Genomic DNA, 23,264 nt, shown 5'->3' on the forward strand with positions numbered 1-23,264 from the left:
TTTAAATTATGTGTCTGGAAAAATAAGATTTTAATGCTAATCGAACAATAGTTTTAATAGTACATTTGCATCTAATTTGTAAGTAAAAGAACAAAAAAAATCTAAAAACAATTAAAAAAAAAACAGCTGATACGATGAAAGAAGATAGAGAAGAAAGTGGCTGGAAAACACGTGCCTAGTATTGTGTTTGAATAGGTAAGGCACATGCTTAGGTGGTTGGTTGGGTTGGTTTGGACTGGTATTAGAATGAGAGGGTGTATGTGGATGTACGGAGAATGTCCGGTTTCAGGGAATGATTCATTGCACTACACCAATTTGTACCAATTTTAAACTTCTTTGCACCTTCTTTTCTTTTCTACAATCTCCACCACACCTATCTTTCTTCTTTCTCCCTTTCAAAATCATTTCTTCACAACACGTATATATTACATTGCACACATCCCCCTCACAACACAAACACCATTCCCTGCATTGGATTCTCCCAAAGATTCTTCCTTCTTCACATTTCATCGTTTTTGCCCTGCGCTGTGGGGTTGCTGCTGCTCTCAAATGCTCTTGATCCTTTTCTTGGCCACTGTTCTTGTTGCTGCTGCTCTTCTTCTTTCTGGGTCTGCGGATTTTCAACTGCTCCCATTCCTGTTCTTGTGCCTGTGGATTTGCCTTCCCTACTCAGCATGCCCACCCTTGTCAATTATAGTGGTAAGTCTTGCAAGTTGCAATATGTGTACTCTTTGATCGTTTTGGTACTGTTTTGCAAGGCTTAATTTTCTTACATGTAATGTTTATTTGGCTCTTGGAAGTACTGTTTTTGATGGAATGTGTTTTACAGGTGATGATGAACTCTATTCTGGAGCTTCCTTTTATCAAAAAAATCTCATTGATTTGGGTCGCGTGTGTACTTTGGGTTCAAGTGTGGATGGGTACTACTGCAGCCCTAAGAAACGAGCTCGCATCAATGCCCCGGATGTTTTTGAAACTCCACGCCTCAGGAAAGATCAAAAGCCTACCATTGAAGTTCTTCCAAATGAATGTCTTTTTGAGATTTTCAGACGGCTCTCTAGTGGCAAAGAGAGGAGCTCTTGTTCCTGTGTATCTAAGCGGTGGCTCATGCTTATGAGCAGTATCTGCAGAGCTGAAATTTACAAGTCTGAGAATTTCACTGAGGGATCTGCTTCCTGTGATGTTGAAATGGCCTCGGTGGATGAGGATCTGGTTATCGAAGATGATGGGTTCTTGTCGCGGTGTTTGGAAGGGAAAAAGGCAACTGATGTGAGACTTGCAGCAATTGCAGTCGGAACTAGTGCCCGTGGAGGACTGGGAAAACTGTGTATCAGAGGAAGCAATTCTGCTCGCGGTGTCACAGATGTAGGTATCTCAGCAGTTGCTCATGGTTGCCCTTCTCTTAGATCATTGTCTCTGTGGAATGTTTCTTCTGTCGGGGATGAGGGTCTTTCCGAGATAGCAAAAGGGTGCCATATGTTGGAGAAGCTTGACATCTGCCAGGCTTCCTCCATTAGCAACAAAAGTCTAATTGCAATAGCTAAGGGCTGCCCCAATTTGACAACCTTAAATATCGAATCGTGTCCTGAGATTGGAAACGAGGGGTTGCAAGCTATAGCAAGGTCTTGCCCCAAGTTAAAGTGCATCTCTATCAAGGATTGTCCTCTTGTTGGGGATCATGGAGTATCAAGTCTATTATCATCAGCCAATAACCTTTCAAGGGTGAAACTTCAGGATTTAAACATCACAGATTTCTCTCTGGCTGTCATTGGCCATTACGGAAAGGCAATTGTGAATTTAGTGCTCTCGAGTCTTCAAAATGTCAGTGAAAGGGGGTTTTGGGTCATGGGTGTTGCTCAAGGTCTGCAGAAGCTTATGTCACTTACAGTTTCTTCATGTCGAGGGGTAACAGATGCAAGCATCGAAGCCATAGGTAGAGGTTGCATCAACCTGAAGCAGATGTTTCTGCGCAGGTGTTGTTTAGTGTCTGATAATGGCTTGGTAGCATTTACCAAAGCTGCAAGGTCTCTTGAGAGCCTGCAGTTGGAGGAGTGTAACAGCATCACCCAGTTTGGGATTATTGGTGCTCTTTCAAACATCAAAACAACATTGAAGTATCTCACCCTTGTTAAGTGTAAGGGAATTAAAGACATAGATGTGGAAGTATCAATGTTTTCTCCCTGTGAGTCTCTCCAACATTTATCCATTCGTAATTGCCCAGGTGTTGGAAATGCTAGCCTCACTATGGTTGGGAAATTGTGTCCCAAACTTCAGCGCGTTGATCTGACTGGACTTTATGGTGTTACTGATGCTGGCCTTCTTCCTCTTCTGCATAATTCTGAGTCTGGGTTGGTCAAGGTGAACCTTGCTGGCTGCGGCAATTTGTCAGACAACATAGTTGCAGAATTGGCCAGGCTACACGGTGGAACACTTGAATTGCTAAATCTTGATGGATGCAGAAAGATTACCGATGCAAGCTTGGTTGCAATTGCAGATAACTGCGTTCTGCTTAAGGATCTAGACATGTCAAAGTGTGCAATCACTGATGCTGGAATAGCTGTTCTTTCTAATGCCAATCGCCTTACTCTGCAAGTGCTTTCTTTGTCAAACTGTTCTGGTGTAACATGCAAGAGTGGACCTTCCCTAACAAATTTAGGGCAGACCCTGGTTGGGTTGAATCTTCAGAATTGCAGTTCAATTGGCTGCAACACGGTTGAGCTGCTACTGGAGAACTTGTGGAGATGTGACATTCTGGCTTAATCATGATCTGAACCAATTCATTTGTCATAGTTGTTTTCCAGGGAACTTTGGTAGACCCTTTCTTTTCAGCCCTTTTTTCAAGCATTTTCCGTGCAGAAATGCTTGTTACAACCCTTTTGGTCTTGCTACTAGAGGCCACTTCCTTTATGCTATGGTTCCCTGAGAATGCGTTCACTATGACCTAGTTGGTTGATGGCTGCCACTGGAAATAGATAGTGTACATTGTATATGTTAAACTCTATTTTTGTCTTTCTGGTTGTTTTGTACTAAGATGTTTTAGATTAGATATATTCACATTTAAACCCACTTTATCATTACAATTTTTTAATTGAAAAAAATTATACTTGCTTTCCACTTATAATCCATGATTATATATTATGTTATTGAAAAAATTACTTTTCACTAGTTGTCAAGTAGTGCCCAGTTATCATAATATACTTTTTCGTACTTTGCATAATTTTAGAGTTAAATATATTGTTCAAACCATATATATATATATATATATATATATATATATATATATATATTCATTTTTCACTATCAATACAATAACAAAAAATTGACTTTGTACATTTTTGTTTGAGTTTTAATCACACCTTAATCGTCAATTATAGTTTACTAAACATTTAAGGGTTAAATATATTTTTGGTCCCTCAAGTTTTAGTGAATTTTAGAATTAGTCCATCTTCGAAACTTGATACAAATTTAGTCTTTCATCTTTAAAAATGTGTGGATTTAATTCTTCTTACCAAATTTTGTTAAGTTTATTTGACATTGTAAATGCATTTTATGATAATATTTAAGTTAACATTGAAGCAAAAGTATGTCAAACGGTGTAAACAATTCAAATACTATCGTGAAATGCGCTTGAAACGTAAGATAAATTTAATAAAAATTGGTAATAAGGACTAAATTCACACATTATTTCTAAAGATGAAAGACTAAATTGGTATCAAGTTTCAAAGAGGAACTGATTCCAAAATTCATTAAAACTTGAGGGACAAAAAACATATTTAACTCAACATTTAACTAAGTTCATGCGAGTAAAGCTTAGACAAAATTATACTTTGATATTAAGACTAATAGTTAGTTTTGCAATTGCACTAAAGACAAAATTGAGAATACCTATTTTATGGAAAGTATACAGGGTTTTCTTCATGCACCCCAATTTTTCTTCCTACACTCCCAACTTTTTTTATAATTCCACTGCTACCCTTTTGGTTTGTAGTTATTGACTTTCAGGACCCGGTGTTACTAGCTTTTAGAACCCGGTGTTACCGACTTTCAGAAACCGGTGTTACCGGCTTTCAGAATTCGATTTTATCGATTTTCAAGATAGGAACAGTGACAAAATATGAATAAAAATTTTAGGGGTGCCAAATATTTTTTTTTATATATAAATTAATTTTCTAGTTAAATAAAAACTTCTTCATTTTCTCTACTTAAACTATTTTTATATAGTGATTCACGTATGCACTTTTCAATTTCTAATATTTCTAAATCATTGAATTCACGCAACAGAGGTATTATAATATAATTTCTATTCCAAATTAAGGTTATCTAACTAATTCATTATGTGTAGCATAATTTGTAATGCAACCCAAGATATATCCATAAATTTTACTGTCTCAGCAGAAAACACAACAACCTTTAAATTTCATAATTTAAGGTTGTACTAATTTGGGTAAAAATATGATTAAGGTCCATGCCAATTTGATAAAAAAATTCCTAAAATCATAATTAGGGTTCATACTAATTTGAGTAAAACTTAATTTGAAAGAGATATCACAAGAGAATCATAAATTTAACATACATAAACCATAATAAAATTACAGAGATGGGGAGGGCTATCTAAAAAAGGGTAAGGACTATCTAACAAAATTCAAAAATATCTTCTAAAAAACCCTAATAACGAGGAAGTGGAAAAATATTCTTTACTCTTTACAAAATCTTCATAAAGTGCATTATCTCTTTACTAACTTTACTAATATAGTATATAATATAGTATAAAGATCAACTCACATAAGTCCAAGAAAATTTAGTATAATGAGCCCATTGATTTGTTGAAATATACGGAATTTTCAGAAATAAGAATAAAAAGCATTAACAACGGCTAGAATAATTAAAAAAATACTTATCACCATGAAATACAAATTGTGAAACTAGAAAACAAAAATGCAACTAAACCAGAATTGGGTGATGAAGTGTGTAACAGTGAAAGGAAGGTGCAATGGAAATTGAAAATACAACCGTTAAGAAATAAAAACAAGTACTATGTAATCAACTTAATGAAATCATAATTGCAACGTAAAAACATAATTTAACCAAAAAGAGAAATGTGTAATAGAGAATAAAATAGGTACTACTTTCACTAAAATTGGGAAAGTGAAAATGCAAAGATTGGGATGTAAAGGGCAACACATATAAAATGAAATGCATTATCAAACTAAAGAGTAAAAGTAGATATAAAAAGAAAAACATCAACAAAATAGCAAGTGCTCCAAACCACTGCTCAAAAACAGTGTAGAGTCTGTGGATGAAATAGTAGTTCAGAAAAGCAAAGATTAACATTGGATTGGAGTTTATTGTGCAAAGTTTACAAATCTATCCAAAATCTAAAGTATAATTAAGTTTTTTTATTAATTGATATTATATTAAATGACCATTTGATACCAAAATAATATATTATAAATAATAGGTTTAAATTTTGTTTAATATAATCCATTTATATTAAGTAATAATTTGAGAATAGAATATTTATAGATAAATATATTTAAACTCCATTGATTTAAATTTAAATCAAATTATTTATTTATAGATAAATACATTTAGTAAAGGTTTAAGTATTACTAGCGTAGATACAAGCACTATCATGTCTGTGTGTACGCACACTTTTTATATATACATGATATTATATTAGTAAATAATGATATTGTAATGTTATTAAGTTAATATATAAAATAAAATTATATTTATTAAAAATAAAATGAAATATATTAGAAAAGATGAAAAAATAATAATTAATAAATAGAAAAAAAAAAGAAACAGAAAGATAGAAGATTTTATAAAAAAATTGATTAAAATATAATGAATTTTCAAAAATTTAATAAAAAATTATATTTTAAAAAATAAAATTAAAAATTTGAAATGTAAATAAAAAGAAAAAATCTCTTTGTATCATGTTATATATATATATATATATATATATATATATATATATATATATATATATATATATATTAAAAAGATCGTCGATTTGGAATTGAGGTGGAAAACAAAAGACACATGTGCAAGACTTTCGTATACATACGTATCGGCTACAGTATTTGCCTTTACCTTTGCTTTTCGCATTTAACTTTTACACAGTTGCCGATTCAGCCACTCTCATGGCCTCTGAACAAATAACGGCGTCGGCGCCTGAGGAGAGAGGCGTCGGAGGCAAGCTCCGAAAACCAGCAACGAGAAAGTCGCTTCCTAGCCCTTACGCACGTCCGCCGGAGGCCACGCGCCAACGTTGGATTTCGAAGCTCGTCGATCCTGCCTTGCGCCTACTCGCCGGCGGAGCCACTCGTCTTCTCCCTTCCATATTTTCCTCCGCGCCTTGTCCTTCTCCTGTCCTTTGCCCAACCTCTGCGGCTGAAGATCAAGGTTACATTCCTTTTTTTTTTTTTTTTCTGTATTTCTTTCCTTTGATCTTTTGTTCTGTTTTGTTATTTGTTTTACATTCTTGATTGATTTGTTTCTGTTTCTGTATTAGCATGTGGCAACAGGCGTAACTATTTGAATATGGTTATGTTTCTTTGCCAATAGTTTAAAATTAATCAAAGAACGAAGTGTAAGCATGGACGTTCGTAGTGATTATAGTCGATTTAAATGGTAGGTTTGGTTTGCTCCAGAGTTGTTGCGTATATATGTTACGGTTACTAGAAGCTGCAAATTCTGCTATTCTTTACCTCGACAGATAGACGTTGTTTGATGTCGAATGATAGAGTTTGAATTTAGAATTGTTAATTTGTTAGTCGTATTGTAGTTCTATCTCTCCATTGTTCAACCCTTAAAACTATATCGGTCTTGTTTTAATTTTAGTGGCAAAAAGGGTACGAAACACACTTAAATCACTTAAAAAGCTATACTAGTTAATAAACTCAAGGAGCAGTCGCCCCAAAATAGTTGTAGGGGAATGCTAAAAAATAAAGAAAAATTCCTATTATTAAAAGCATATTCATTATGAAAAACAAACAGAGAGAAGAAAGAGAGACGGGTCTTTTAACTCACTGAAGATTGGTTGGGAAACTCACTGGAAACTGGTGGATTAGCACCAGAGAATGAAGAACCAACTTGTGGATATGTGAAACCTCACTGGAAAGTCGTCTGTGAGCAGCTGTAACAAGACAAGAACAGAACACACCGAGTTGCAGGTGCTAGGGCAAGGAAAACAGAGAGGGACGAGAAGCGAGCAAGAATGAACACTAAATGCGTTAGATTTATAGGCTGGGAGCTCTACAAGTTTGCCCCTTAAAAACCTCCTGACTGATCATACTGGTTTTAGGTACAAACTTAACTTCAAGCATTTTCTTGCTGTAGTTACTCTGATTTTGGCTGCAGTGTGTGCTGCATCAAAGCCGTCAACTGCCCTTGGAGGAGTGGTTGGTGTCTCTCCTATGAACTCTGACATTGCAAAGCTATAGTTCTCATCTAATAACCATGCTTAAAGTAAAGTGTAAGATGGTTGAATTAATAAGAGAATTGAATGTTTAATGTTTATCTCTATTGTTTTCACCAAAAGGATTGTTGAGTTGTGAGTTGCGAGTTGCTTTATTCACAATACAACATTTTAAGAAAATGTGTGTGTGTGTGTATGTGTGTGTGTGTGTGTGTGTGTGTGTGTGTATATATATATATATATATATATATATTTATATATTGCAAGTGTTGTTGCTTTAATTTTATTATTGTGTAGAGAGGTGGGTGAAAGAATTAAAACACTGGCAAGTGCCCTATAGTGGCCTCAATGCAGCAAACGGAATGCACTCTTCTTACTATACATGGGACTGTTTGGTTCTGTTCATAGGAGGGAGGTGGTAGGGGTTTTAACAATTGATATACTTTTTTATACTTATAACTTTAAATTCCAAAGCATTGATGGTTATATTTTAGTCATTATACTTGAATTGTTTCAATATTGGAGGAGAGCAGAAATTAGACTAGGAGGAATTTTTCTAATTTCTGCTTTCCTCCTAAAAATTAAACTATCCAACTGTCCTGCCTTCGATTTCCCTTTAACCAATTACTGTGTAAGTGTCGATATCTGCGAAGCTACTAAGCTACTTAAAGTGTACTTTCTCATTTCGTCCAAACATTTTTTTTTTATTGGAGTGACATTTATTGGAGCTCAATATTTATTATTAGAGGTACATTGTTGTTTTTGCTAATCTCAGTTACTTAATGTTTAGTAAATGTTTAAAGTTCTGGAGATTGGTGAGTGGGTATCTATTATCTCATTCATCTTTTGGACATGTTAATGACAAAGTAAAATCTGGTGTTTGTATTTTAGCAACAGGAAGGGCTTTATTTGAGCATTTAAAATGCTTGGAAAAGAACTTAATGGATTAAGGGTGTCAAAGAGGACATAGGTTGCATATTTCTTTCCAGATGGCCTTTGGATGATTCAAGATTGTGAGTAGTTAGGAGCATGATAAGACTTGCGTTTTTTAATCTTAAGATTGTGGATTCTGTGTTCCTTTTTTAGTTAGTTATTTTACAAGAGTTTTAGATATGCAGAAAATTACCACCATTTTGTACTACAGTTAATTTTGTTTTAGTATTTTTTGTAGTTCCCTGTATAGCTGTAAAGGCTTTCTCCTCTGATTGTAAAATCAGAGAAGATTGACTAATGGTCACAAATTTTTCCTCTCATGTATTCTATACTATACTTTTCTCTTTTCTCCTTTTCATAACTTCGTATTTGAAATTTGACAATTGAGTAATAATATCTTGAAAGAAATTATTCTCTAGTTCCCGTGAACCTTCTAAATTTTCAATTTCCCAAGCATATTATCCTTCATTAGGTTTATGTCTATATTTAGGTTCTATCTTATACTTGGTCACTGTAAATCATCTTATACTTGATAAGTGTTGAATATTTATTTGCTTCTCCTTGTGCTTTCAGCTTGTCGACACAATGAGTCCTTTTAATGGGAATTAATTCTTCTGCCTATTCTTCTTATCTGTTTCATATATAATTTTCTGATTAATCTAGAATATGGGATTCACTTAACTTTCTGATAAACTTTTTTCACTGTCAATAGGTATATGGAAAACTGGTGACAGTCATGGAGATGGTTCACACAGAAGTGATATACATGTAAGAAACGTTTACACGCTTCTCTGAAACTAGGAAAAATATGCTTCTAATTTTTAGGAGATTTACCCGGTCTGTCTAGAAATTTTATGAAGTTCAGCCAGAAAAAATTACCAATCAAAACTATATACTTTGTTGCTTAGATATTTTTTAAATCCTAATACTATATAAAGCTAAAGAAGTTGAAGTTATTACATGAAAAGTTCTAAAATACTATATAACCTTTGGTTTCTGTAAACAAGCAAAAGGAACTGAAACCAAATTGTAATTCAAAAACTCATCTTTACCATTTATAATCTGTGTTCATTTTAAATACTCTTTTTTATATGTCCTTGTATGTAGGTAATCATTTTTCTTTTTCTCTACATCATAGACCTTAGATTTGTTTATATGAATCTCTTTTCAATTAAAATGATTAAACAATTTTGTTCGTCTCAACTATTTCTGAACTGAGTGCCACTGCTCATAATGTTGGTTTTGTATCTTAAATATCCATCTTGTAGTAGTCATTTGCCTTGCGCAAATTTATTTTCTGCATATTGCTTAGCTGCATTCTCCAACCCTTTTCTTGTTCTGTATAATCTAGTGGAGTAGGGTGTTACTGCATTTTATTTCTTTTTATCACCTCCATATTTTTATTGTTGATTATGGTTATTCTTTTGAAGCTTTTGGCATCCAAATCATCTGAAATGGTCAGTTCTGATGACAACAGTGGTAAACTGAAAAGCAATTTAGATTTGACTGTTTCCAGACAACATGAAAAAGTAGAGAAATCTGATAAAGATGGGTTTTCTGATATTGAGCAGTTGGTCAAAGGGAAGAAATTCTCTAGGTACATTAGTTTAATTTTAAAAATTAAATTTCTTTTTCATTGCTTGAATTACTCGCTCCTTATTTCTACTGTGAAAGTTATTCATGTTGCACTTCAAATTATTTGTCCCAATATCCTGTACCTTTATTTTCATCATTCTTCAACAGTAATAAGTGTTTTTGTTTGGCTGTTGAAGTAAAAAACTTTCATCGTTACCATTTTTTAGTTAATTAATTAATTTATATTTCTCTTTACATTTGATATGGGAAAGTCAGAGAGAACCAAAACATGCCACATTTGGATACTGTTATGATGCATCGGTATGTTATTAGCAAACATGTCTCCTATTTGGTGAAGCTAGGGATTATTAAGCATTTTGGGCCGATGAGTTAGGATTAAAATTGTTACTAAAATTCTCTCATAAATATATATATATATTATTTTGCTTAAAGGTAATATAATTAGACAAAAAATTCTTTGTTTTTCTTTTTCACTTCTTGGTTACTAGTAGAAGTGGAGGTTTAATTTGCACTTTTTAATTGAGCAGAGACTGTAGAATATTGTAAAATGCTTATAAATAGTAATAAACATTAATTAGAAGGTTACATGGTAATCTTTCATTCTATCCTAGTTTTTTTCTAAACAAAAGAATATTTAATTAAAAAAAGGGAAATTTACCCTTGCATCCTTTCCCTTCCAAGCTTACCCTTTGTGAAGAAAGTTTTTTTTTTTCTGTATTCCATGGACTATGGATGTAACATGCCTAACAATCGTTAATCTCCTCATGTAGAGATGAATTTGATCGTTTAGTGGCAGTGATAAATTCAAGGGTAATGGACCTTTCTAATGTTGAACAAGGTAAGGAAAATACAAGTTTGACTTCTAGCAAAGATGCTGAGCTCGGGCCTCCAAATGTTTCAAATGAGCAAAGGCATGAAGTGTCAGCTGGAGCTATATGGCAAACCTCAACACCTCTTGTTGTGTCAAAAGTGAGTAGTGCAACTTGTTTAAATCATTCACTTTTTCTTCTAGATTATGATCAATCTCTTTTTCTTATACTTGAAATCTGTTTAGCAATGAATTGTGTCTTGAAAATCCAGACAAGGTTCTATATATTGAAATCAACATTAACCACAAAGTGATATAGTCCTAATCAAATAAGATAAAGAATCCCATGAATGATCCTATTGGGTCCTATTAAGGATGACAAAAAAGGTTTGTGCATGCAGATATCCATGAATAAAATTTGGAATGAATACAAAATAGATTTCATGGGTAATGCGTATTTTATTACCCTCTTGTTAGCTGGTATCATGGTATCTATTCCTACGTGTAAGTTACCTGTTAATATGTTAAAGCCTTAAATATGTTTTTAGTCCTCTAAATTGGAGACTCCAATTTTTTTGTTATGCAGTTAAAAAGTTTCAAATTTTAGCCCTTGGATATTGCAAAATGCTAATTTTAGTCTTTGGGATTAGATGACGTTAGTGATGTTGATGATGTCGCAAATTGTGGTCTACTCAGCATTTGCTATGTAGATTTAATTGAGTGACATAGTTTTTTGAAAAATCAAACTTATGTTTTTAGTTTTCCAAATTAAGGACACAGTTTCTTTTGGTCTTCCAAATAAAGATTTTCATTTTTTGGTCATTTGATTTTCTGAAATTCTTGAGGCTAGACGACATTAATGATGTTCCTTTTTTGCCATCATTATTCAAATTCTCAGTCAATCTATGCAAACACCTTGCAACATTACACTTACAACCTATTCAGCTAATGTATGAATGCTTATTTATGAGGGTTACTCTTTCCATATAGTCTTCATCTCCATCAGTGTTGTATCTTTCTGTAACTGCTCTAGGGATGGAGGAAATATCAATAACAAAACTTGTATTTCATTTCTCTAATTCTGATCCAGTTCCGCTATGGAATTTGTTTGAGACAAATTGAAATTTTTTCCTAAACATTTGCATGCATAGTTCTTTAAATTTCTGTTTCAAAAGTGAATATGGAGTTTTACTGTTACCTAAATATTGAATCATCTTAGAATGTATTTGGATTTTATAGCATGCCTTTTTGGGTCAGGCATAATTTTACTTTTCTAAGATAGTCAAATTAACAATTCTCCAGGTTCAGGATGAAATTGGTGCTTCGCCAATAGAGATTGCTAGAGCTTATATGAATTCTCGTGTATCAGAGGCAGGTCCCAGTTCCAAGAACACGATTCATGTTGTTGAAAACAAGGTGTTGCATGGTGTTGAAGGTGCAATAAAACCGTATGATCCAGCATCATCAAAGAAATCCTCAACATGTTGGCCAGGTGCTGTGGTGCAGGATGCTTACATAACACCACAAAGTCAGAGAAGATATGGACTTCATAATTTCCCCCGTACTCCTTATTCTAGAACTCTTTTGACAAAGTCCAAATCAAAGGTACTTTGTTTTTTGTTTTCTTATATTTCATTTCTTCTAGTTGAATCCCTAGTTGTAATATATTTTTTTCTCTGTTTTTTTCACTAGTTCATTCACATGCAAGGAGAAAACAACCACATTTCATCAACTCCCATCTTTCAATCAAAGACTGCTATGTATCTACAGGTACCTTTCACTATAGTGATCCTTTCATGATTGCATATCACTTGTAATTTGTAGTATGTCAACTCTCTTTACAGTCTGTAAATCACTGAAAGTGTAAATCACTCTCTTGATGCTTCTGTGTCCTGTGATATTTTTTTATGTTCTGCTGTATCCATGTACCTGTTCTTGTTCAGTACTTTAAGATATTGTAGAATTGTATATGTTCAGAATGTATTGTGTGGCTAATGCAGACCACACAATACTATTGAATATAATCAATAAAATAAAGACACCTAATAATTAGGAATCAATCATACTAATTTTCGAGGTTATGTAACGGTTGATTCCCTAGAAATCTGTAACATTTGATTATATTCTAACACTTCCCCTCAAGCTGGAGCATATATGTCATATGCACTAAGCTTGTTACAAATGTACTCAATCCGAGGACCTCTAAGGGATTTGGTGAATACGTCAACCAATTGATTGTTAGAGTTGACAAAATTAGTAGTGATTTCTCCAAATAGGACCTTTTTTCCAATAAAGTGACAATCAATTTCAATGTGTTTGGTTCTTTCAAGGAAGACCGGGTTTGATGCAATGTGAAGTGCAGCTTGATTGTCACAAATAAGCTTTGTTTCATGGATGTTCCCTATTTTTAGTTCTAGTAATAGTTACCTAAGCCACGTAAGCTCACAAGTGGTTGCTACCATAGCACGCTATTTTGCTTCTTTACTAGATCTGACAACTATATTTTGCTTCTTGCTTCTGCATGAGATAAGGTTTCCTCCGATAAGAACATAGTACCCAAAAGTAGATTTCCTATCTGATGGTGATCTTGCCCAATCCGCATCAAAGTAACAAGTGTTCTTTAGACTGTCTTTGTCTTCATACAATAATCCTTGTCCTGGAGCCTTTTTATGTATCGAAGAATACGTGTCACAACATCCTAATGGCTATCATAAGGAGCATTTAGAAATTGGCTTACAACACTAACGGCGAAAGTGATGTCAGGTCTGGTCATGGTGAGATGGTTGAGTCTGCCTACCAGATGACAATATCTTTCTGGGTCTTTCAATGGCTCCCCCTGACCCGAAAGAAGCTTGATATTGGGATCCATAAGAGTATCTCAAGGACGATAGTCAAGCATAGTAGTTTCAGTAAGAATGTCCAAGGCATACTTACATTGATTAATGAAAATTCCAGAAGCTGATTGAACAACATCAATGCCTAAGAAATATTTTAGAGGGCCCAAATCTTTAGTATGAAATTGTTGTGAAAGGTGCTCTTTGAGTTATCGAATTCTAGTCTCATCATCACCCGTTATGACAATGTCATCAACATAAACCAAGTAAATGCACTTGCCAAAAGAGGAATGGAAGTAGAAGACAAAATGATCAGCCTCACACCTGGTTATGCCAAACTAAATTAAGACAGAACTGAAATGACCAACCCCGAGGAGATTGCTTTAAACAATAGAGAGACATTGAAGCTTACAAACAAGTTGAGAATCGTTGGGAGCAAGAAAACCAAGGGATTGATCCATATAAACTTCTTCCTACAATTCACCATTTAAGAATGCATTTTTAATATTTGGCCGATGAAAAGGCCAATGATGAATACTAGAACACAAGTTATTTTGGCCACAAGGTAAAAGGTAACCCCATAATCTAGACCAAAAATTTGTGCATATCCTTTGGCGACCAAGCAAGATTTTAATCGATCAATATGACCATCGGTCCAATTTTCACTATATACACCCAACGATAGCCAACAATTTGCTTTCCAGGAGGTAAAGGAACAAGGTCCCACGTGCCATTGGAATGTATGGTTGCCATCTCCTCTACCATTGCCTAACACCAGGCAGGATCATGCTTCACCTATAGTCTTAGGAATAGACACAAGATCCAAAAAAGAAACAAAGGAGAAATAGGATGGAGGCAAACAATCATAATTAATGATAAAGCATAGAGAGGGTAAGATTAGAAGAAGGGCGTGTTTGACCAATGGCATGAACTTTTATTTGAGATCCGTTTGCCATGGTAACGGAGGGTAAAGAATCCAAATAAGTCAGTTGGGAGAAAAAGGACTTGTTACCAAACATATGATCAGAGGCACTGGAGTCAAGAATCCAAGGTCCAAGGGAGGAGAACTTAGAAATATAGCTATAGAATTACCGAACTGAGCAACGATGGCAACATGTTGTGTAGGTTGCATGGCTGCCTTGTATTGGAGAAACTCATTATAGGCATCAACTGAAATTGAAACCTCATCGATGGTTTTGGAGAATTGACCTGGGCAATATTAGTTGCCTTTGTACGACATTTTGCCTTAGTATGGCCATACCATTGACAAAATTGCAACGAGGGCTTTTACCACGATATCCACCATGACTTGAGTGTGAGCCTTCAGAAGCCATGTGAAAAGTACCTGAACAGTGAGCAAAATGCAATCAAAGATAGGCACGTGAGACAGACGTGCTGAGAAGAGAATGTGCATGAGGGCGCATGCAGTGGCGCATCGGAACGACGAGAGAAGTGCGATGGTTGCTGGAGGAATACGGTCTTAATCATAGTGGGAATCGGAGGAAAAAGAAGCTCGGTGACAAAGCAAAGGGGAGGCAATTTACCTCAATATGTTTCATCCTATTTTGAAAGACAAGATGGGAGGCAATGTGTAGTGCTTTTTGGTTGTCCCATATGGGTTGCATTTGGGATTTTATTTTTTAAATTTAGGCTCTTAGAGGAGTCTTTTTAGCCATATGAGCTCCCAAATGACTTATAGAATTGTATATGTTCTTAATGTATTGTGTGTATAATGCAGACCACACAATATGTATTTATACTATTCAATATAATCAATTACAATAAAGACACCTAATAATTAGAATCAATTATCCTAATTTACGAGATTATGTAACGGTTGATTTTCTAGAAATCTGTAATTGGGGATTTTATTCTAGCACTTCCCCTCAAGTTGGAGCATATATGTCATATGCACCAAGCTTGCTACAAATGTACTCAATCTGAGGGCCTATAAGGGACTTGGCTATGATACCATATAAAATTGTATATCTTCTGAATGTATAATGCAGACCACACAATATGTATTTATACTATTGAATAAAATCAATTACAATAAAGATACCTAATAATTAGGAATCAATCATCCTAATTTACGAGATTATGTAACGGTTGATTTCCTTGAAATCTGTAACAACGGATCATAGTCTAACATGACTAATGCGGGTGCCTTGTATTTTGCTTTTTACTTTTCCATGCTATTAAGTTACCTCCAACTAGAACAAAGTACCTTGAAGTGGAGCCTTTATCGCTTGTTGACCTGCCCAATGAACATCATAATACTGAAACAATATGAGTATCTCCATTATCTTCATATACAAGGCCTTTGCCAAGAACAGTTTTAACATACTTTAGGATCCGTACAATTTCATCCTTGTTGTCTTGACAATAGTTTTAGAATTGAATTACTATGTTCATTGCAATGGCAATGGTAGCACGAGTCACATAAGTCATGTTTATAGTCGATGTTGAATTTCTAACTAATCAAATGATATCTTTAACAATTTTACAAAAATTTATTTATTTCTTTTTTCACATTTTACTATCTATTTGTAACAATAATTTTTTTTATTATACTAGCCAAATTTCCAAATCTTTGCTTTTGTAACTTTTATGTTCTAATTTAGAATGGCCATAGAAGTAATGCATTATTCTTTTGCATTCTATTTTACCCTGTTTTGTAGAAGTTGTTTGACACTAAATTCTTAATCTATGGTTGAGCTTATTTTATTTTTTAATTTTCTGTCATTTGAATTATATCTCTGAAATTTCTTCTTTAGATTTTTTTTTAAACTAGGATTTTTTTTCTTTCGTTTGGCTCGTAATTTAATTATGTTAAACACAGGATAAATCTAAAGCTGGAGCATCAGAAAGTGGATATGGATCTGTTGGACCTATTCGTCGGACTAGGCATAGGGTTGGTGCACAATCTTCTTCAAGAAAACCAGTTTATTCATCTCTGAATGGCCCTTCACAGAGAGAAAGTTTTGGTGTTGATAGTTTCACTCCTGTTGCAAAGAGCATAGAAACTATTGGGACAGGCTCCACTCCTAAGCCACTGGGCTTTCCAGTGGGTGTTCCAACAGTACACATGCATTCCAGTTTAATGGCTAAGAAAATATTAGACCATATTGATAGAAACATTCCCACACCTAAAGAGAAAATTGCTGAGCTGAAGCAGGCACCAAAATGGAGGAACTCTGAATCTTCTACTGAGTTCCGTACTATCTTTTCAAATGAAGATAATGGTTTGCATAAATTAAATGATTTTAGCCCTCAAAAATCTGATGGGCTTGAAGGAAAGAAATCTACTTTATTGATTGAAGGCCAGGGAAATTACCACGCGCGTACGCAACTGAAGGATAGTACTGATAAATCTATCGAAGTTAGAAAAGAAGAAACTTTGGTGCCTGATGTGAATGCTTATAATAGCAGCAACTCCGGACTTGGAAATGATGTAAGCACTACAACTTTTTTTTTCTCTAATTATATATTGGCTGTAAGAGATTTTTCTGTCTAACTATCCAAATTTGTGTTGATAATCTTATTGAAAAATGTGAGAGGGGGTAGGAGGGTCCAATGCTGAGGTGGGTTCGAAATGCGAGAAAATGATGCATATGATTTGTTAGTGGAGTGATGTGAGGGTACATTAGTTATTGGTTGCTAATAATGAGAACCAAGTGTACTGATGTGCTAACTTTGCAGGATGCTACAAAAATGACTCTCCCAAGGGGAGGCCATCCTTATGGTGTAAATCAAGAAAAGCAGGCTCCCACTAACCCTGCCACCATTAAACCAGTTTTGCCTCCTATTGCTATTGAGAAGCCCGAATCAAGATGGACAATAGCATCCGATAATGGCTCTGGATTTACCTTTCCTGTTTCAACTTCCTCTTCTGTATTCTCTGAGCCACCAACTCCATCCATCATGCCTTTGTTTTCTGCTGGGGATCAGCACCAATTAAAAGAAGGATCCACTGAACTGTCTTATAGTTTTGGTTTGAAAAAGTGTCCGGCCATAGTTTTTTGCTTCCCTTCCACAAGCAATACTGCTGTTCAGAATGAAACTGGAGACCTCAAGTTTAACTTTGGCTCAACAAAGAAGACAAATTTATCATTCAGCTTTGAAAACAACGCTGTCCGCTGCTAAATATAACGGCAAAGCTTCCAAAATATATTTCTATTCTTTTTGCTTTAATTCTGACTGTAGAGTACTTTTGCTTCTTTTGTTCTTGATGGGAAAATGAGTAAAATGAAAGCCGTTTTGAAACGGAAATTGTGTGGTTTATGCAGTCGTTTCCTCAGTCTTGTGTACTTTTTTTCCGTCCTTATTTCACTGTCAACTTAATGGAATGCTAGGACATTTTGGCTATCTGATATCCCTATAATTTTAGAGGCTTGTTTTCACAGGTCATACAAATCTGGACCTGCACGCAATTGTTATCAACAGTCTTGAGTTTTCACTAGGAAACTAAAGCCATAAATGGCGTTCCCGAATCTTGGGTTAGAAGTGGTGATGCAACGCCCAAAAATATTTAATACAAAATATAATTTTACACACACACGCACATCATTTGGATGGGAATGTCATAAATTATTTTTGCTATTACGGATATATTTAATAGTAGTAGTAATAAACATGATTAATTATTTTTGGATTCACAATTGCTAATCTATATGTATCTCAATAGTTATTTAAGTAGGATGTACCTTCCGAAAATATGAAAACTTAAAGAAACAAAAATAGTTTTACTATTCTAGCTTCCAATACTACAAATTTGATGTAATGTAATTTAACTAGATTGAGATGCCTTTGTGGTCTCGTCATGCCCATCTCTAGGAGATAGTCGTAAAGGTGATTCTGATCCTTACTACTAATTCCATATCCACAATACAATTGAATAGACGAGCAATTAACAAAACTCATAATCACATATAATCAATTTTTTTAGTAACGAAGTCTTTACCATAACATGCTTAATAACAAATGATGAAGATTCTTGGTTGTGGTATAGAAAGACTGCATACACCATGCATCAGTTAAGTAAATTGATTTCTAAAGGCTTAGTAAATGTTTACCACTTATGTTTGAAAAAACATAGAATATGTGAAATTTGTTAAAAGGAAAACAAACAAACGATTCTTTTAATATGAAAATATGTTTTTTCTTCAAAGGATGAGACAATTTAACATAGTAATTTATTTATTTGAAGAATTTAAAATTCTTTAAAGGAAAGTTATATTTTGGATGAGGAAATTAAAATGAAATTGGAATTGAAGAGTTTTAATAAGGTATTTCAAATAACCAAAATAATACAATTTACAATTCACTCAAAAAAAGAGGAAAATTGAAAATTTTCAAGTTGTGGAATTACTCAATGGTTAGGACAAGAAAAAGTTTACAGGTCCAAAAAATCGAGTTAGGTCAGCTAGAAGGTCGAACCAAGCTATTTCAGGTCGAAGGTTGAGCTCGATCGACTCGGGTGGAAGGTTGAGCTAGGTTGGCCCAAGCTAAAGGTCAAGTCGGTCCGGCTCGGGCCAAAGGTCAAACTAGACTAAGTCGGGCTGAAGGACGAACCAGTACGAAGGTCGAGTCAAGTTGGGTCGGTTCAAATGTCAAGTTAGGTTGGATCAGGACGAAGGTCGAGTTGAGCCGGGTCAAGCTGAATGTTGAGTCGGATCATACCGAGCCGAATGTCGAGTTAGACCAAGTCAAAGGTCAAGCCGGGTCAAAGGTCGACTTAAACCAAAATCAAGATAAGTTTTACTAAATTGTAGATCAAATTAAGTTAAGTTAGATTCAAAGATAGAGTTGAGTTCGCCATAAAATAGAAATTAAATTATTTTATCCAAACTAATTATTTAAAAAAATAAATAAATAAATTACGAGTAATTCAATTATTATATATTTTAATTTCTTGTAATTGTTTGAAATTTTTCGTCCAAACACAAATTAAAATTTATACGTATATGCTTGTTTGAACCTTCCAAAACCATGAGTGTTGGTGAAAATTTTATATGGACTCATGCTTTACTTCTATTGCCTCCCATCACAGTTTTCAATTCTTATGTCATTAACAATTCATGTACGAAAGACCCAATGTCACCACCACTTTTCTCACCATGTTGTATACACACTTCTTCAGAGAAATATAAAATAATATCGTAAAATTTATAAATTTAACAAAAGCTTTCATAGCTCAGTTGGTTAGAGCACCCGTTTAGTAAGCGGGAGGTCTTGAGTTCGACTCTCAATGAAAGCAATTTTGCATTTTTTAAGTTTCTTTTCTTGTTTTCATTTGGCATTTATGTTATGCAGGATATGTCAATTACGTAATTGCCACTATTTGATAACCCTCACGTTTCGTTTAGCCCATTCATGGACTGGATACTCTACTTTTAATTTAATAAACTAAAATTAATTTTTTTTAACTTGAATTATAAAAGTTAATATTTTTATTTCTTAATCATACTATTAAATTATGAGATAAATTCGTCTTAAGACTTGAACAAAATGTGAAGTACAAAATATGAAAATCAAGCAGATATGAAAGATCTCGAGACAAACTTCAGAGAGGTGAACTTGAGAAAGATCTACTACTCCACAAAGCCTTGGGTCGATAAAAGTTTGAAGAAATTAGTAAAGCCGTTATTGGATGAAAGAAATGAAGAAGCAATTATAATTATTGATTAAATTAAAAAAAATGTGGCACATTGAATAGAGTTAAGAGATTTCAACACAGAATAAAAGTTATAGAAGTTTTATTTTTTAAATGTTAATGTTGTGTAAAAACTTTATAAATAGAACATTATATGCACTTCAAAAAGGAATAATACTTCTATAAAATTTGCAATTAAAAAAAAAAAACCGACGTATGGAATGATTTGTCTTGCAACGTATTTCTTTCTCTTTGCTTCTTTCATTTAACACAGTAATTATATGTTTAAATCAAATATTTACACCATTTTAGAAATATTTATTTAATGTTGAAAAAAAAAATACAATTATGGGATGAAAGTGTGAAAAACTGCTAACTATTAAGAATCCATTTCTCACTTTAAACAATTTTAATAATCTATTTTTCATATCTAAATCATTGAGGTAGAGAAAGTGAAAGATAACTTGAGCACCCAAAAGGAGAACTAATCTTAAACTTTGCTTGTTAGTTAAAATATAATTATGTTTTCCAAACATGATAATCTCTCCAACTACTTTAGCTTTCACGTAAGTAATCAATATTAGAAAAACAGTATAAAGTACCTTTATCCAACAATAATGTGATTTTTTCCGTTGCATTTTGAAACAAGTGGATGGATCACATATCCAGACAAAAAGTAAAAGGAGTACGAAGAATCTAAGTTAAAGCATTTCACGTCATTTGTTTTGTTTTCTATTGACATTCTTTTTTAAGTTAATGTAATATTATTCTCATTAATATTTACTCTACATTTATTATCAGAAATATTCCTTTAATATTATTAAACGTAATTTAAAAGGTCTTAATCAAAATTTCTTTACTAAATATATATTAGTATTTCATGAATAGGGTACCAATTAGATAAACACCAATCATAAAATAAGAAAGAATCTGAGTCTTAACACCATAAATACGTTTAAGGAAATTGTTCTATGAATATTTTAAGATAAAAGTAAAATCAGTGTTCTTACAATTGAAAAAAAGTTTATACACAAATTAAAAATAAGACTTTGATGAAAATGATAATAACTCTTATGCAAAAGAAAAATATTAATTTTAATGTTTGTTTAGAAGTTTTGTCGAAACGCGCATAACTTGTATATTCGTGTTTTGAAGAATAGCTAGGTAGAGAAATTGGTATGACGCAAGTATAGGTTATAACTACTTCATGAACAAGAAGTGACGTAATGTTGTTTTTTGGGTTTGCTACGTTAACAAACATGGGAACATGGGTGTTGGTAACATTTTGCTGCTAATGCTGTCGTTGCTGACTTTTGGACTTAAAGACATACCTACACGTTACCATTTCCTACTCAATTCATAATGGATTAAGGGAATGACGGTGTATCACGTCACTTTGTACACTATATGAGTGTAGATTTTATTATAAGTCGGTTGTGTAATATTGAATTAAATTTAAAATTCACATCTTAATATAGTATTAAAGTTATGGTTAAAACTTATACTAGTAAAATTAATATATTATTTATTGAGTCTATCATTTCACTCGTTTTTGGATCATTATCAAATTACCTTTTAATATCTAGTCTTACACTCGAAATATATATATGTTTTGAGGAGTGGATGTGTTGAAAGTCCTACATTAACTAAAAATAATGTTAATTTACAATATATAAGTGGATGCAAACCTTATTTAACAACTTAATTTTGATAAGGTTGAATTAGTTTAAAGTCCACTTCTTAAATGAATATCGAGAATTAAATACATTTAGGTATTCAAACATTTTTACTTTGGGAATCTAATAATTTTTCATTTTAAATTTGATAGTAAAAAAAAATTGTATATGGATTTATTAAAAAAAATATGTATCCATATTTGTAATATCACCCATGAAATAAGGAAAAAGTTAACTTAGACCAATCAGTCTAATATTCAGATCGTTGATCGGCCCAACTAATCGGATGTAAAGAAAACAATGACTACAATTAATTCTGGGATTAACATACTAAACAAGATTAAAAAATGATTGGGCCACCATTTGGCCAACATTAGGGTAAAAGCTCGTCCAAGCGCCTATAAATATGATGTGTAGGTCAGACATTTAATACATTTTGAATATGCTACACTTATTATACTTTTGATGTTTCAAAGACTTGATCTTGGCCTCCAATGTTTCAATATATTTTGTCTTTACAAGCTTATGGCCAATCTGCCTGCCAATTACTAAGGCTCGTGACTGAAGCTCCGCAAACGCTTTCATCAATGAGGGAAGTGGAGATGAGCCAAAGATCTTAGCTTCAATGTGAGAAATAGTGATCTAATGCCATAAATTTTTTTGTCTTGGTTCCCATCAACTCATTATAAGCTTTATCTTTGTCTAATCAAGGATGCTTAGGACAAACACATTAAGATGTGCCCATACCCTAAGACCTATTTTGTTTATTTTCTTCTCAGCAGTAGAAGGAGGTTGAGGACTCCCCATCCCAGTTTGCACAGTCACCATGGCCAAGTTATCAATCGAAGGGTTAGAGACTCCAACTCCCTTTTTACGAGCATTCAATTGATCACACAATTATTGAAAAGTGACTCTTCTGACCAGCACAAGTATCCTAATGAGAGGCCATCAACCCTGCATAAAACACACAAAAAAGGAGCTAAGTTAACACAACACCTACAGAGAAAATAGGTCCAGCACATACCAAACATAACAACATCCAAATGATAGGAGTCCAATATGACCACCATCTAACGCATGTGAAGGTGTTGAGGAAGAGTGTCTAGGAAACTTAGAATCCTGCAATCTTCTGCAATCATCATTGTCCTCGGCCAATCATCATAATGAAAAGGATGATGATTCCAAAAAAGGGGAGACGTGGGTCTATCTCCATCAAAGAAGTAGGAACGACCATAAAGGTTTATCACCACTCTAGAGAATGTGTTTTCAAAACTTTTGAAAGAATAAGTTTAGGGAGTAAGGAGACACGTCTTTGGCTTACCAAACAAGGACATCCAAC

The 23,264-nt window shown here is 33.8% G+C and overlaps 2 protein-coding genes and 1 non-coding gene across 3 annotated transcripts; all 3 read left to right on the forward strand.

Annotated features, from left to right (window-relative positions):
• The first annotated feature begins 223 nt into the window (after positions 1–223).
• LOC114164602 (EIN3-binding F-box protein 1-like) lies at positions 224–3,121 on the forward strand. Its single transcript, XM_028049328.1, has 2 exons — positions 224–699; positions 830–3,121. Exons 1-2 carry the CDS (start codon positions 675–677, stop codon positions 2,758–2,760), a joined length of 1,956 nt encoding a protein of 651 aa, XP_027905129.1. The 5' UTR covers positions 224–674; the 3' UTR covers positions 2,761–3,121.
• Positions 3,122–6,084: 2,963 nt separating this feature from the next.
• On the forward strand, positions 6,085–17,962 carry LOC114164120 (nuclear pore complex protein NUP1). The gene is made up of 8 exons (XM_028048648.1): positions 6,085–6,408; positions 9,069–9,124; positions 9,787–9,953; positions 10,723–10,921; positions 12,063–12,365; positions 12,453–12,530; positions 16,437–17,048; positions 17,297–17,962. Exons 1-8 carry the CDS (start codon positions 6,147–6,149, stop codon positions 17,738–17,740), a joined length of 2,121 nt encoding a protein of 706 aa, XP_027904449.1. The 5' UTR covers positions 6,085–6,146; the 3' UTR covers positions 17,741–17,962.
• Positions 17,963–19,779: 1,817 nt separating this feature from the next.
• TRNAT-AGU lies at positions 19,780–19,853 on the forward strand. The gene has a single exon. It is a non-coding gene; the product is annotated as a tRNA-Thr (tRNA).
• The last annotated feature ends 3,411 nt before the right edge of the window (positions 19,854–23,264 follow it).

Source organism: Vigna unguiculata, chromosome 9, assembly GCF_004118075.2.
Source record: "Vigna unguiculata cultivar IT97K-499-35 chromosome 9, ASM411807v1, whole genome shotgun sequence".
In the NCBI taxonomy this organism is placed as follows: Eukaryota; Viridiplantae; Streptophyta; class Magnoliopsida; order Fabales; family Fabaceae; genus Vigna; species Vigna unguiculata.

Coding starts and splice junctions, on each gene's coding strand:
- LOC114164602 (XM_028049328.1), top strand. CDS start 675: ATGCCCACCCTTGTCAATTATAGTG. Junction 700..829: donor CACCCTTGTCAATTATAGTG/GTAAGTCTTGCA, acceptor TGTGTTTTACAG/GTGATGATGAACTCTATTCT.
- LOC114164120 (XM_028048648.1), top strand. CDS start 6,147: ATGGCCTCTGAACAAATAACGGCGTCGGCGCCTGAGGAGAGAGGCGTC. Junction 12,531..16,436: donor AGACTGCTATGTATCTACAG/GTACCTTTCACT, acceptor TGTTAAACACAG/GATAAATCTAAAGCTGGAGC. Junction 17,049..17,296: donor ACTCCGGACTTGGAAATGAT/GTAAGCACTACA, acceptor CTAACTTTGCAG/GATGCTACAAAAATGACTCT.